The sequence below is a fragment of the Cebidichthys violaceus genome, unplaced genomic scaffold (genome assembly GCF_023349555.1).
Source record: "Cebidichthys violaceus isolate CVI_PGR_0920_01 unplaced genomic scaffold, fCebVio1.0.p SCAF_15, whole genome shotgun sequence".
Taxonomy (NCBI): Eukaryota; Metazoa; Chordata; class Actinopteri; order Perciformes; family Stichaeidae; genus Cebidichthys; species Cebidichthys violaceus.
In genome coordinates this window covers 8,361,183-8,375,437 of record NW_027176318.1, presented here as the reverse complement: position 1 = coordinate 8,375,437, position 14,255 = coordinate 8,361,183, and the positions used below count along the sequence as shown (strand labels likewise).

At 41.5% G+C, this 14,255-nt stretch overlaps 1 protein-coding gene across 8 annotated transcripts in view; it reads left to right on the top strand.

Annotated features, from left to right (window-relative positions):
* The window catches only part of neto1l (neuropilin (NRP) and tolloid (TLL)-like 1, like), a 63,998-nt gene that overhangs the window by 24,514 nt on the left and 25,229 nt on the right, over positions 1-14,255 (top strand). Inside the window, exon 1 of one of the 8 annotated variants that reach the window (XM_068709827.1) lies at positions 3,945-4,028. The exons of the other annotated variants lie outside the window; for them this stretch is intronic. Coding sequence (XP_068565928.1) covers positions 3,977-4,028 — 52 coding nt within the window. The 5' untranslated portion in view covers positions 3,945-3,976. Of the gene's footprint in view, positions 1-3,944; positions 4,029-14,255 lie in introns of those variants that run through there. 8 annotated transcript variants of the gene reach the window in all.

Here is a 14,255-nt window from a genome sequence, read left to right as displayed (position 1 = left end):
CTAAAACGTGTAAACAACAAAATAGTCTTGAGACCACCCTTTTTTTTTTCTTCAGTTATATATACACAGTGTAGGCTTGAGTAAAAACTCTGCAATCTTAAAACATAGGTATAAACAGATCACTCTGTTGATTGCCACCTCAACCGCTTTTCTCCTTTTATCCATGAAAGAAGCAGATATTTCAGTGAGGTGGCGGCAGTTGATTGCAGTGGCTTACGATAGAATTGAAAATAGATGGAGGCTGAAGAAAGGGTGGATAAAAAAAAGGAAAGAAACAGGATATGAATAAGGTCCAAAAGACACAGAGCAACAAATCAGTTACTAGACATTTCCCCCTTGCTCTCACGCCAGTCCTCCGAGTGTCCTGGGTTGGAGTCCGTACATTTCATGGACATCCTAAGCACTAGGGACACATATAGATTAGCCCTCAAGGGCAGTCTCACAGCGAGCCCATTGGTACTGACTGATTATAGATTCAGTTTGACTGTTCGGCTCCTGCATCAACTAAGGATATCAGTGGAAGGGAACAGTGCCAATGGATACTTCCCAAAGTCACAGTCAAGATTATAGTGCATATTTCATTAAATGCCATCACTAGAAGCCCGCAGCAACTGACTTTTTGTTCAGTAACAACATGCTGTACATTCATACGTGGTTATCAAGTTTAATGCTGATGTTCATTTCACCATGTCCACCGTCTTATTCTATAGCAAGAGAAATCCATTGCTAATGGTAAAATAGCTACTCCTGCATTTCGTTGAGGATTGTCGAATCTGTTTTAATGCATTGCTCACTTACTTATTCCAATAAGGTTTTGTTCTTCTTTCTGCTCTACATGGATGTCAGAGTGTTAGGGTCAGCCACAGCACAGTGCATCTTAAGAAGCATGACTCAAAGCCTTGACAAGTATTTACGCAGACGCACAACTTTAAACCCCTGCATTGTAGCTGTAGCTAACACCAGCAATGTACTAACTTCTTAGGAAATGAAAGGTGACACTGCTTGATTTTTTTTTTCTTTGTATGAGTGCTTTTCCGATTGTCAGACAGGCAACACTGAACAGACCTGGATGTGATTGTCCATCAGCAGTTACAGTGTTGACTCTGGCAGCGGTCCAGTCTTATTAGAAGGCGTTTCAGTGGCCTTGGCTGACTGAAATGATGAGCCTGTCACCAAAGATGCGTCCATATGGGAGCATGTCAGAACAGTCATAAAAGCATTGACAGCAAGCGGTACGACAAATTGGAACATCTGGACGCTCAAAGCCGAGCATACCATGCAAATGTTATACACATGCAGTGTGGGTACTCATGTATTCACACACACTTCCATACATAGAAACATCAAACTAATATGTGAGGTTCCTGCATGACCCCTGTCTCTGGGAGCTTTTAGACACAATATGATTGACCACAACACCGTAACAACCTCATACGTCACCGTCCTCTCAGTGAAATCAGTGCTGGAAGTGATCAGTCATGTGCTGAGATAGGGGTGTACTGAAATGTATTGTGCGACACTGAAGCAGCTTTCTCTTACGGCATGTTGGTAATGAGACTGCAAAAGACGGACACAGCGGTGTGGGTGGATTTCTGTTGATAGTTCATCACTTGCTCAATGTGCATGCTGATATTTGTTGCTGTGCCAACAGGGACTTAATCAGGTGTCACTGCAGTGAGTGGAGGTGTATTTATGTGTGGAAGCCTATTTGTGTCTGTATGAGAAAGTGGATTTAACATCTTGTTTTGTTGTAGTGAATAAATCTGAAGTCTATTCTCTTTTGAGGGTGTTGATTTAAAGGAACAGTTGGACATTTTGGGAAATACGCTTTCTTGTCTGTACAGTGAATATGAAGCTGTAGTGCCAGAAGCTCTTTAGCTTAGCTTAGCTTAGCATGATGTCTGGAAACGGAGGGAGACAGCATGCCTGGCTCTGTCTAGAGGTAACAAAATTCACCGACCAGCATAACATCGCAACCTGCTGTTTCATTACCTTCAGACAGTCATGATAGTTTACCCCTGTTGTTATGCTGTCTTTAGGCTTTGCTAAGCTAACAGGCTGCTGGCTGTAGTTTCCTACTAACAGACATATATGAGAGTTGTATCAATATTCTAACCTAACTTTCGGCAAGAAAATGTTAATGTTTCCCAAAAGGTCAAAGTATTTCTTTGAGAGATGCTTGTGTCAATGTAAGCTAGATGTGCTATCTACCTCTCCAACTTATGGTTCATTCAAATTTATGTTTTCTATGACTTGCTAACATTTAAAACTAATTAAACACACTTTCACAACTTGCATAAAACCCCAGTTATTTGTATTTGTCATGACACAGTATGTTTATGTGCATGTGTGCACGCACTGGCTTTGAAGTGATGATTTCTCAGTATTTTTTTTTTTTTATTGATTATTGGCTCCCAGTGCCATCAATAAGTGAGATTGCCGTCTTAGATGAAAGCAGAGTAACCAACAGTGTAAAAGTACAGAAGTGCTGAGCTTTTAGAGCTGGATCAGTGTGAAAGAAGGATTGATACTCAAACATCTTGACCTGCTCTGCTCCGCTGTGAGTCCAGGTAGGAAATGCTTTACTCAGCTTTTTTTCACACATGGTAGCAGCTGTGGGTTTTTTTGTTCTCTCCTAGTTTAATTTTTTCATTTGAGAAACACCTGCATGGTTTTCAGGTTCTCTTCGGGGTAAAGCAACTGTTAAGAAAACATGTCAAATGTGGGACTTCTGCAGTTGCTTCTACATTGTATAGTTTCTGTGTTATGTGAATTGGCTCTCGCGGCTATTGAGCACATACAGTATTTATCTCAAGTGAATCTATGATATGATGAATCGGTGCTGGTACCTATCGGTTCATAGGCTCTGTAAAGTAAGGTGAGACAAGAAAGTTCCTCACAACTGTCAATACTAGTAATACACATTTAAAGAAATTAAGGTTCAAATTATTTAAAATACTTAAGAATGTGGGTTTCTAAAGCCACTCCCATTTCAAATCAGTTTTGGAGGCATTTCAGGTGTTTCCGTTTTCCCAAATTGTTGGCGAAATGAAGTCCAACACTGCGGTCACCCTCCATTACCCTCTAGTCTGCTCTGCTGGGAGTTGTTTGGAACAGTAAAACCTGAGGTTGCCAGTGTAAATGCAGTTTTCAGTGTGCAGATTGAAATGTAATTTATATTAGTATGTGACTACAGTACCACCCTGCCCTTCTTCAGCATCCCTCCCCTTCTCTTTCTCTGTTGATTGCATTTACTTATTTGGATATAATGGCCATGACTCGAAAATACGCTATGCTGCAAGGAAAGCACTCAGCTTGGGTATTTGCCGTCATTATGTTTAACCGCTCTGGGGGATTACTTACCTGGCAATTTCATGCGATTTCTTATTTATTGTGACATTTTGGGAGAATTGACACAATCTCTGATCACAGAAGGAATTTTCTTTTTCTTGAAATAACACCCAATTCAATGAACGTTCCAGTTGGTGTGAAACCAGATTTGGCGGTTTGCTGCCAGTCACCCTGTCAAACAGTCTCTCCAAGAATTTGCTGACTTGCGTAAATATGTTCTGCCTGTTGTGGCCTTAATGCACAATCAGGATCGGTTGGCTAAATTTAGCAGGAAAAGTGTTTTTGAAAATAGAATGCATAGACAGAGTTGGGGAGGGTAAGAGCAAGACAGAGTTTGAGAAAGACAATGGCCCATAGAACAATGAGTACAGAATATTACTTTTAGTATGAACTTATGATTTGGAAGGGGGCGATGAATCCAACAAATCTAATTCAAACTGATCAAGCCTACTTCTATTGGCATGAACAAACAGTTATGTAAAAATACCAAATACAGGAAAAGAGAAAATCAACCCAGTTCAGTTTGATCAAATGTGGAATGAATTAACAAGAGGGTCAAAAATGGCCTTATGTGTCTCCATACAGCTGCTGTTTCCAACACTGGTTGAAGAGACACCAGCCCTGCATGGATTATCCTCTGGGCTCAGTGGGGAGAGACTCAGTCAGGCCTAACGCAGGTAGCCCACCACACTGAATATTTCCATTTTGATTCAGCCAATTTAACAGCTGGTGTGTCCCAACAGACAGTGGTGAAAGTAAAGCAGACAGGAGATCGAAGCTTGTGGGTTTGTGCATGTCAGGGTCTAGCAGCTTCACTTCATCTTTCCCCATGAAGCGCTCCCTTGGCCTGGTTACCTGCAGTGTTAGTGAGGTCAGAGAAGCCAGGGCGTTAAATGAAGCTGCAGCAACTTGCTGACATGTGTGAAGAAAGTTTGGTTGTTACTAATTGTGAACCATCAAAGGAGTTTTTTAAAGGAAAAAAGGTCTTGTGGCAGTTTAACAGCTAATCAGGTGGGAGGAAGCCTGATATTATATAATTCAGGGCTTTTAACTTTAGTTTAGTTTAGTTTATTTTGCACAATTTAAAAAGTGCACAAACATATCAGAGATAAATAATATCACAGTGCAGGAAGAGGCAGAAAGCTTGTTGGGCTTATTTGAATCCTCCACCTACATATAATATTAAAATGTCACAATATTATAGTGAACACAAAACAAATATACATAAGATATGACTACGTAATATTGTTGACAAAGTATGTTTACAAGATATGATAATAACAACAATAACAATACATTATCAACAACAAAAAGAAAGAAAATGTGATTGTGTCGAGATGTGTATGAGTGTGTGTGTGTGTGTGTGTGTGTGTGTGTGTGTGTGTGTGTGTGTGTGTGTGTGTGTGTGTGTGTGTGTGTGTGCATGTGGGTGCGTGCAAACTAAACTGAGCTGTTAACAGCACACAAGATGTTAGCCCCCTTTTGTTTTAGAGTGATATACAGCAATAGGTCTTATAGGATTTAGTACTTATATTTGCTATAATAAATATTTTGCAATTGATTACAGCTAAGTGTATTCACAGGATAAGGGACGTTTGTAGGGAGGAACTCTCATATTCTGCAGCTCCCTTCAGTTTTACAGAGCATTCTAGTATCACTCACCTCTGGTTTTGTCTGGTCTCTAAAAAGTAAATGCAGAAGAGGCCGAGATATCCTGCATTTTAGTCCTGAGAATGGGTAAAGCTCCAAAATCACGGGATCCTATATTTCCCGTAGTGCATCTTTTCCTGCCTGGTCAACATCCAAGTCTTTCTGGTGACATAGCAAGGGTTATTTACTCAGGCTAGACAAAGCTCCTTTCAGAGCCACAGAAGACATGAACTGTTTTCATGGGCTGAGGAGTACTCATGTGACTAGTAGACTGACTCTGAATCAGTGAAATTACAGTTCAAATGTTATAATTGATGTGTATTAAAGCATAATCTGCTGCTGCTGGAGGTCTCAATGATTACATTAGAATACACATGGATTTATTCACCACTGGGGCAATATATTTATAGAAACAGAATATATACATATTTATAGGAATAGCCATTCAACAAAGCCACTGTCTAATTTAATTAGCATTCATTATTATACAAAAAGGTCAGTATTTACTGTTTTCTCAAGTGCTCATTGTTCAAAATCTCTCTTCAATGTGTTACTCTATAAATGCCCCGCTTGTGTACAACAGCAGTTTACAGTTTACAGTAGTAAACTGCCCTCCATACTGCCAGCCTTGTTACCAGAAACAGATCTTAGAAGTGGCTGTTGTAGTAGCCCATACGTTGTAGGGATTATGTTCTCAAATGGAACATGAATGTTGGAAATGTCTCCAGCACGGCTGACAGTTGTTATTGTCACAAGAACTGTAGGTTTTACAGCTTGCTCTGCCTCTGGTCTCATGTTTTCCTTTAGAGCTCTTGTTGTGCTACACAGCTGCACTGGTGGTGTAATATTCTTAATGCAGCTGTAAATCCTTTTACGGTTCTTTTCAACAATTTGTCAGTCACTTTGGTGATGGGGAAGGGAAAGAAACTGTGGAGTTTTTGAGGCCAAAGTCTCAATCTGCATCTTTCTCCCTGTTTCTTAATCTCTCTCTCATAATCTCTCTCTGCCAGTCTTTCCATCTCTCTCCAACCACAGATTTAAATGCCTCTACCCACACTCGCCTTTATTTTTGCTCTGCTCACTGATTCAGTCTTTTTAAAGGCTAATGTTCCGCACACAAATTCACCTTTAAATCACATTACTTCTAATCTTAACCAACGTTACCGTAACTGTTACAGCGCTAACGTAGCAAGCAATTTGTTCTGCATTCCTCATTTAAATCCACTTTGTGTTTGTATTGGCCACTAGCTAAAGTGCGTTTGGCTGCAGTTTTTCACCCCACTGGGTCAAATTGTAGCCAGTTGTTGGCATAGAAAAGTCTGTGAGCCATTGATTCCCCCCCCCCCCAATCCCCCCCCCCCCCCCCCCCCCCCCCCCCCCCGGGCCCTCTGGAACAGATGCAGAGCGGCAGTGAAAATTGAAACCGGAGTCTGCTACCTCTCATAATTCCATGACAGCGAAATGAAACACTATCTAAAGAAAGCAATCAGACTCTCAAATTACCTTTCTTGGGGATGCATTGTTTGCAGATCAGCAGAACTGTCTTTGCTCTGTCAATTTATGTCATTGTATCTCTCTCTCTCTCTCTCTCTTCTCTCTCTCTCTCTCTCTCTCTCTCTCTCTTTCTCTCTCTCTCTCTCTCTCTCTCTCTCTCTCTCTCTCTCTCTCTCTCTCTCTCTCTCTCTCTCTCTCTCTCTCACTCACTCTGTGTGCAGTAATGAGTGGTAGAGTGGTGATGTTGTGTTGATTTATTGCATGGTTGCCCAAATGGAACCTGGATGGAATGTGTCTTTCATTGGGGCGTCATTTAGATAGAAACACCTGTGATGCCTAGGGACAGCTAAATTCTCCATCAGGAATGGGTTCCCGCCTGAGCCATCACTACGTCGTACACACACACACACACACACACACACACACACACACACACAAGTAAAACAGATACACAATCGAAATTCGTGAGCGCTCCAAACAAAACGTGCACGCTGCATTGACAAAGCTGCACAGTCATTCGCGAAAATTGACTCGCAATCAGATGTTGCCGCATATACAGCATCCCAGAGGTGGCATTAAAACAGTCTTTCACCGATTTAGCACTACGCTCCTACAATATGGCCGGACTCGCAATACACAGTTTTTAAAAATATGGTGGCCCGATTACCCACAATGCAATTCACCAGCTGGACATTTGGGTGTGTTAATGTAGCCTTGAGCCTCTAGCCTGGAGCAGTAATGAAGAGCGGGTTGCAGAAGTCTGGTAAGCTTACATCTTCCTAACTCCACACCCCCAGGTTTCTTGCATTTGCAAACTTGCAGTCTTCACACCCAACCGATGCTGACTTAAGGCAATTTGTCATATTTCGCACTTTTAAAAAAAAAAAAAATTCATATATATATAGCAGTACTGTAAACAGACTTTTATGTGTAAAATCAGAGGAGTTTTTTTTTTAAAGGCAAGGCTATTGAACGAAGGTTGGGACATGATCTTGAGCTGTATGGCACATGTGCAGTGTAACTGGAGCTGTGAGGTTGGTTGGTTTACAACAGACACCACTAGAAATAAAGGGATAGTGTCCGCTCAGGTGACAAAACGTTTTGGTTACGCTTCAACGGATGGCGGCCGATATACAATAATCTAGTTTGTTTATGGTATTTTATTGAAGATATTTTCAATAATTGCAGAGTGTGTAATTCTCACCCATATAGACGACTACAACACCCTCCCTGTGGACGCCTCAGTGAAACAAATCAATCATCCCCATGTTCAATGATCGTGCACCAGCTAGTCTTTTGGCAAGTGTAGACCTGATTTTACTGCCCATGCGTTGTACCCCTATGAAGTGTGACATCTCAAAGCAGCAGAGATTTTGGTTCCCTAAGTTTAACCTCTTAAGGCAGTGCTTCCTTCTGGGTAATGGTTGTATCACCCTTGGTGCGGTGAAGTGCTGTCTTTCGGTTAACCACAAGGAACAAAAGTCCCTTCCGTTGTTATCCTTTTATAACCTGCCAGCTTTGTGGAGGGATATAAAACACTTGCACTAGTAGCTAGTAAACCCTGCAGATGTACAGCTAAAAATATGAAGCCAACGCAGCAAAGCACATCATTAAACTTCATCAAAATGAAAGCTTGTCACACCACAATGGTGACAAGCTCGAGGAAAAAGCATCCCCAGATGGAACATTAGCTAATAATGCTATCCCAGCATCCGCTGAACCACAGGGTTTCACAAGTGTTCAGGACCATTCATAACTGGACTCTAACTGTCCATAACTGTTGCCTGAACATCTGCTGAGATTTAAAGATCACTTAACAAGTAAGCTGGTCCTTCCTCTATATTTTGTTCTATTAAAACTCCAGTTATGGAGAATTAAGCTACTCTAAACAAAACATATGATCGCCCTTTTAATTCACTGTCACAAATAAAACTGCCCAACAGTAAGAGAGTTAAAAGTCCTGCAGCATTAAGAACACCACCACTACACCACTGCAGTATACTAATGCTCAACCACACATACACACACATTCAGATAGGGTACATTGTTCGCAAGGTGCAGCATTGCTATGTGCACTTGTCTTTGTTTCCCAGAGGCATTCTGGGAGGAAGGAAGGAGAGAAGGAGAGCAGTTAACAGTTTGGCCAATGGAGGCGATGGAAGAGCACACACACACACACACACACACACACACACACACACACATAACTATGGACAAACAGACACACAGACACAAACAGATTTTTTAAATCCATCACTGTGGATGAAGGTGCAAGATGAAGTGAAACTCCATCCCAGCGACCAAATTCCTTGCTATCCTCTTCAAGCCAAAATGTTGATGGACACTTTCATTCAATATGGCATATACACTGTGAGTGTATCGGTAACTGCAGTATGTACCAAGCTCCAGCAGTAAATGTTACAGGAACAAAACAGAGGGAGATGTGAGGACAGAGAGGTGGATTCGTGGGCAAATGAGCAGATTAATTAACAAACAAGAGGTTTTTTTTCTTGTTTGCCAATATGCTCAATGGGCTGGAGACAAGAGTGGCATTTAGCTTAATGAAATCAAAACTAATTAAGGAAGTAAATGAACAAATCACCCAATTAAAGACATTACACCACATAGTTTTTTAGAATGCAATATATTGTACCCGTACAGAAATCTATTACTGTAATTGTGCATCTATGGAAATGTCATATCATATCAATGATACATCATATCAATTTACATACATATAGTGGAATACCACAGAGAGAGAGAGAGAGAGAGAGAGAGAGAGAGAGAGAGAGAGAGAGAGAGAGAGAGAGAGAGAGATATATGTTGTAACTGTATTGACCTTTATATAATACATACATTTGGTGTTGATCATCTGACAGGCCATGGGGATACATCACACAACAACAGTTTGGCAACCGCTGGTTTAGAGGTTAGAGATAAACCAGATGAGTGTCACGTGTTTGCCTAGCTTTCACCAAGACACTGTATCCTTATCTGCTTCAAGAACTGTCCTACAGCTGCTTCCCTTATGAAGATCAATAATGTATTGCATGACTCATTAGTTCACACACAAGGGCAGAGATCACACAGTTCTTGTAATCTATCTGAAATGCTGTGACAGTTCGTCCTCCAAGCTCCGACAGAAGATCTCTTATTTTTAAACTGATAGCATCTGGATACTGCCACTGGGACATACAGTATCGGGGTTAAGTGCCTTGCTCAAGGGCAATTGAGCCATTGATGGCTGAGATAAGGGTTGGGGTTACTCAGCAGCTATTTTACACTGAGATTTCCCACCTACAAGCTCCTCTCATTTAGTCACGCATCATATTTTGCGATCAGCCTATGATAGTTTTGGTGACTGTTGTGATATAAACAGGTCAAGGACAGGCCGTATGAATGCCTGTTTGGATGTGAAGCCGAGTTTAGCTTGCCTGAATAAACAACAGGAAAATTGTAATTCATGTCACTTTTGTGCACCATAAGCACGAGTCACACTCCTTTACTTCCTCTGCAGACTAGTTCAGTACAGTTCTTCGCAGGATCATTGGTGTGTAACTGGTGTTGCACATTGCGTGGCGTTGGGCTACACATCGCTGCTAATCGCTGTTCGGGGCACAGACCCAGCTCACTGGCCATGACACCCAGGGTGTGTTGAATCATATCAGTCCCCGACAGATCCTGTGGCCTCCTCTTTTCACAGCTACTGTTCTGTGTAGTTGGGTTGTCATCCGCACGGTCAACAAAGCCCTGTCGAGTGGGTATTAGCTATATAGTTAATCTTTATAGCACCATTTGATCAAAAAGGGGTTTTCACAATAGCCTTTTGTTTGCTCAGGCAGTGTTTTTGAATAGTCCAGTATGTGACATGCATGTCTGTTCTGGGAGTTGAAAGCTGGGTGACTTGCTAGAATGAAAACGGTAGACACAAACTCGATTCGGGGAACTGTGGAAATATGAGACAATCACCTCTGCCAAAATTGTGCTTTAGCTGTGATTGAAAGAGATGGAAGTAATCAAACTGGAAAACCTTTCCTTTTCCTTCCACATCTCTCTACCTCTTCATTCCTTTCTTTCCACTTCTATCCACAGCTGTGTCTAGTGTGATTAATGACAGCCATTCAATAGCTTGATCAACCACTTTAGCAGAGATTGTTAATCAGATGCTTATTTAAATGTCACTGCTGAGCAGCTGAGAGGAAATGAGGCCACTGGGAAATTGAGTATTTCTGTGTGGGCTGGTTATGTGTGTGCACTCTGCATGTTTGTGTCCTTTGGTTCCTGGAATATTGCCACACATTGATAATCATGAGTCTCCTTCATATGCTGTTTAACACACATTGGGCTTAGCAGCTAATACTGAAGGGATGCAGTGGAGCCTAATGTTCAATTCCGAATGAGCAGTAGTGTGTCTCATTAATAAAACATTGTGCCTGTATTATGAAGAGCAATACATCTGGGATTGTACAGTTACTAGAAATGTACATCTCCTGAGAGTTCTGCAATGCTCTGATTCATTTGTGTGTGTGTGTGTGTGTGTGTGTGTGTGTGTGTGTGTGTGTGTGTGTGTGTGTGTGTGTGTGTGTGTATGTGTGCATGCTCTCAATAAAGGACTACACCACACGGAGCCAATCAGGGCCTACTCATCATTTGTTTCAGATTTTGTTTTTACTAGAACAAATTCCTAATGATTATTTTTATGTCTGGCTGCCAAACTGAATTACCGTCGCCCCACAGCAAGCATTACAAACATGTTTTTGAAGCAACATGATGAGCAAATTTGAGCTGCCATTCGAACGCTGCTCGTGTTTTTTTGTGGGGGCATTTGCACATAACTTCTGTAATTTCTGCTCTGTCTCTGTGCATTTCTCTGACTTTGCTGGCAGCACTTTGTTACACAGGTGTATACCTGCTGTACATTGGTGTGAACATTTTTGACAGCGTTTTGCTCTTTGAGGAGCTCAATATGTGCACGAACGGTGCTGCAGGGCAACTTAAAGTCTCCGGCTTTAAAGTGAGCATTTTCTGTGTTGCAAAGGGTAAATACAGTAAGCCCCAGAAGATTACACTCTTAGTCAAGCTTTATGAAGAGAAGAGAGGGTGTGGCCTTGTGTGGATGTGCTCTGAATTCAGCTCAGTCAGGCAAAGCCACTTATACAATGCAGTGGAGAGAGCGACTGCTATCGAGAAGCTGCAGTGTGAATACAATCGAAGCGCATATTCCACATGTCAGCACATACAGCAGGCTCTAGTGAAATTTCTGTCTGTGCTCGCGTTGGTGTGTTATTATGGTATTTATTATTCATCGTAGCAACATACGCCGATGCTTTTGAAGTTTCATGTTCAATCAAATATTACATAGTGACCGAGCTTAGCCCAAGGCAAGGTTGAATCACGTTCTGTGGAAATAGTACACATAATTTATGTAGTACATCAATCATTTTATCAATCCATGTAATTGATTGAATCGATTAATCAAGGAGGGCAGCGAAGGAGAGAGGGGGTGATTGATGACGGAGGGGATGGAACTCACCTGATTGAAATTCAGGAGCAAGAGTCGAAAAAGGTCAAGGGTTGCATGAGAGGCATTTATAGGCACAGCAGCCCTTTTAGTGGGACCTGTGTTGCCATGTTAAGAATAGCCTTTATCAAAAGTGGATGTGTGTGTGTGTGTGTGTGTGTGTGTGTGTGTGTGTGTGTGTGTGTGTGTGTGTGTGTGCCTTCATACATCTTGCATCTATTCCTCTGAGGTTGCTTGGCCTTGTGATCGTGGTGGGTTAAGTGATGCCAAAGCCCAATAATAAATCTCTGGCGCAACCAGCACAGCTGACCTGAAGGTCACTGTTTCATTAACTGTCTTCCACTTTGATTTTCTCATCCCTCGTTCTTGTCTGATTCCCTGTCGGCCTACCTGCTCGCTACACACTCCGAAGCATCCCATGGAGGGCGACATGGAAAGACATAGGATGGAGGCTGTAGTTATGCTACAAAAAATGTGCAGGGATAGTTTGATATTTTTGAGGAATACAGTTTCTTGCTGAAAAGATTGATGCCACTCTCATGTTAAATATGAAGCTATAGCCAGGAAACAGTTAGCTCAGCTTAGTTTAGCTTAGCGTAAAGACTGGAAACAGTGAGCCAGGCTCTACCCAGAAGGTCAATCCACTTACCAGCAAACTCACAAAATAACACATTGTATTTTTTGTTTAATTTTGTTTAATTGTTTTTTTAAAATGTATTTATTTATTACTCTCTGACAGATTAGCTGTTTCCTTTGTTTCCAGTCTTGGTGCTAAGCTAGGCTAACTTGCTCCAGCTTAGATTTATCGTACAGATATTGTGGTTTAAATCTTGTCATTTAACTCTCAGTTCAAAAGAGAATACGATTTCCCAAAATGTCTAACAATTTCTTCAAAAGGTTTACAGCTGGAATTATTATGTCAATTCCTTACAGTAGTTAGCAGCACTTTGCTCTTGGAAGAAAAAAAAAGTCCCTTTAGTTTACAACTCACCACCTCTCCATGTGGAGACTGGCCACGTGGTTGGATTTGTTTGAACTGTACAAGCAAACATTGCTTTTCCCAAAGACAAATAAAATAGTTACTCAGCTTTTTATAGTTTGTACCATTTGAGCCTTAGTTGAAAGTAACAATTAATCGGGAGGGAATTGTAGTGTAAGCCTCAGGAGAAGCTCTTGAGTAGATTCCAAACACCTCCTCTGACCGCCTCTGTGTTCACATGAATGTTTTGCTAAGTACCATGTTGGAACTGAAAGCACCAGGGAGAAAGGGATTTCTGCAGCCTTGCTAGATTTGTTACAGGCATTCAACTGGCTCTTCTTCTTTTCACCTTAAGTGGAGGTTTTTCTTCTTCTGATTCCCCACTAAAGCACCGCTGAAATCGGGCCAAGAATCTCTCTCCTTTGATTATAGGTTTCATGCAGCAAGTGCCGTTTCATTCAGAAATTCTGTCACCAGGACGTGCAGTGTTGCCAGGTATACAGGTCTTGCCCCTCATGTCCTGCATACACAGTAAAGCTCTGAGTCATGTCTAGACAGAAAAATTAGGGCATACATACAGACAAAAAAACAGTGACATTTAGGCAAGATGTTCACGCTGTGCAATCAGACCTCATTTTCCACACTGAGCTCAGTCAGTGGTAGCCATGTCTCGAATTGGCAAGGAACAATCAGATTTAATGTGAAGCCTTTTTTGTGTTTCCTATTTCCGCAGGCCCTGTCCTCAAATGAATGCAGCCCAGAGCTCACAGCTAACGGCATATCTTTGAAAGCACAACTGCTCTGTCACTAGGCTGGAAAGAAAATGGAATCAGCAGGAATGTATTGAATGCTGAGGGGTGTTTTTATGTCAGGGACAATGCTGTATCTCATCGCATGGCGACAACATGGCCTGCCGTGCCATCATAGTGGAATACAAGCTCAGAAATTGGTCGAAGAACAATTATCCTGCTACTTTAATCGTTTTCATTATTATTTCCTTTTATCGTGTTGAAAGCTGAGACAGAACTATTAGGTGAAGGTTGTATGTGAGAGGAAGGCTTTGAACTATGAGATTAAGGTGAACTGTAATCAAAATTCACTTTTACATACACACAATTAATTATTTCAAAGTCATTTATTTTGTAGAAGTGGATATATCTGACATTCTGCCAGAGCATGTTTGATAAAAAAAAACGCACAAACGTCCCTGCACAGCACATACAGAACTGATGACGTGAAAGAACAGGAGAGTTTGTTCAA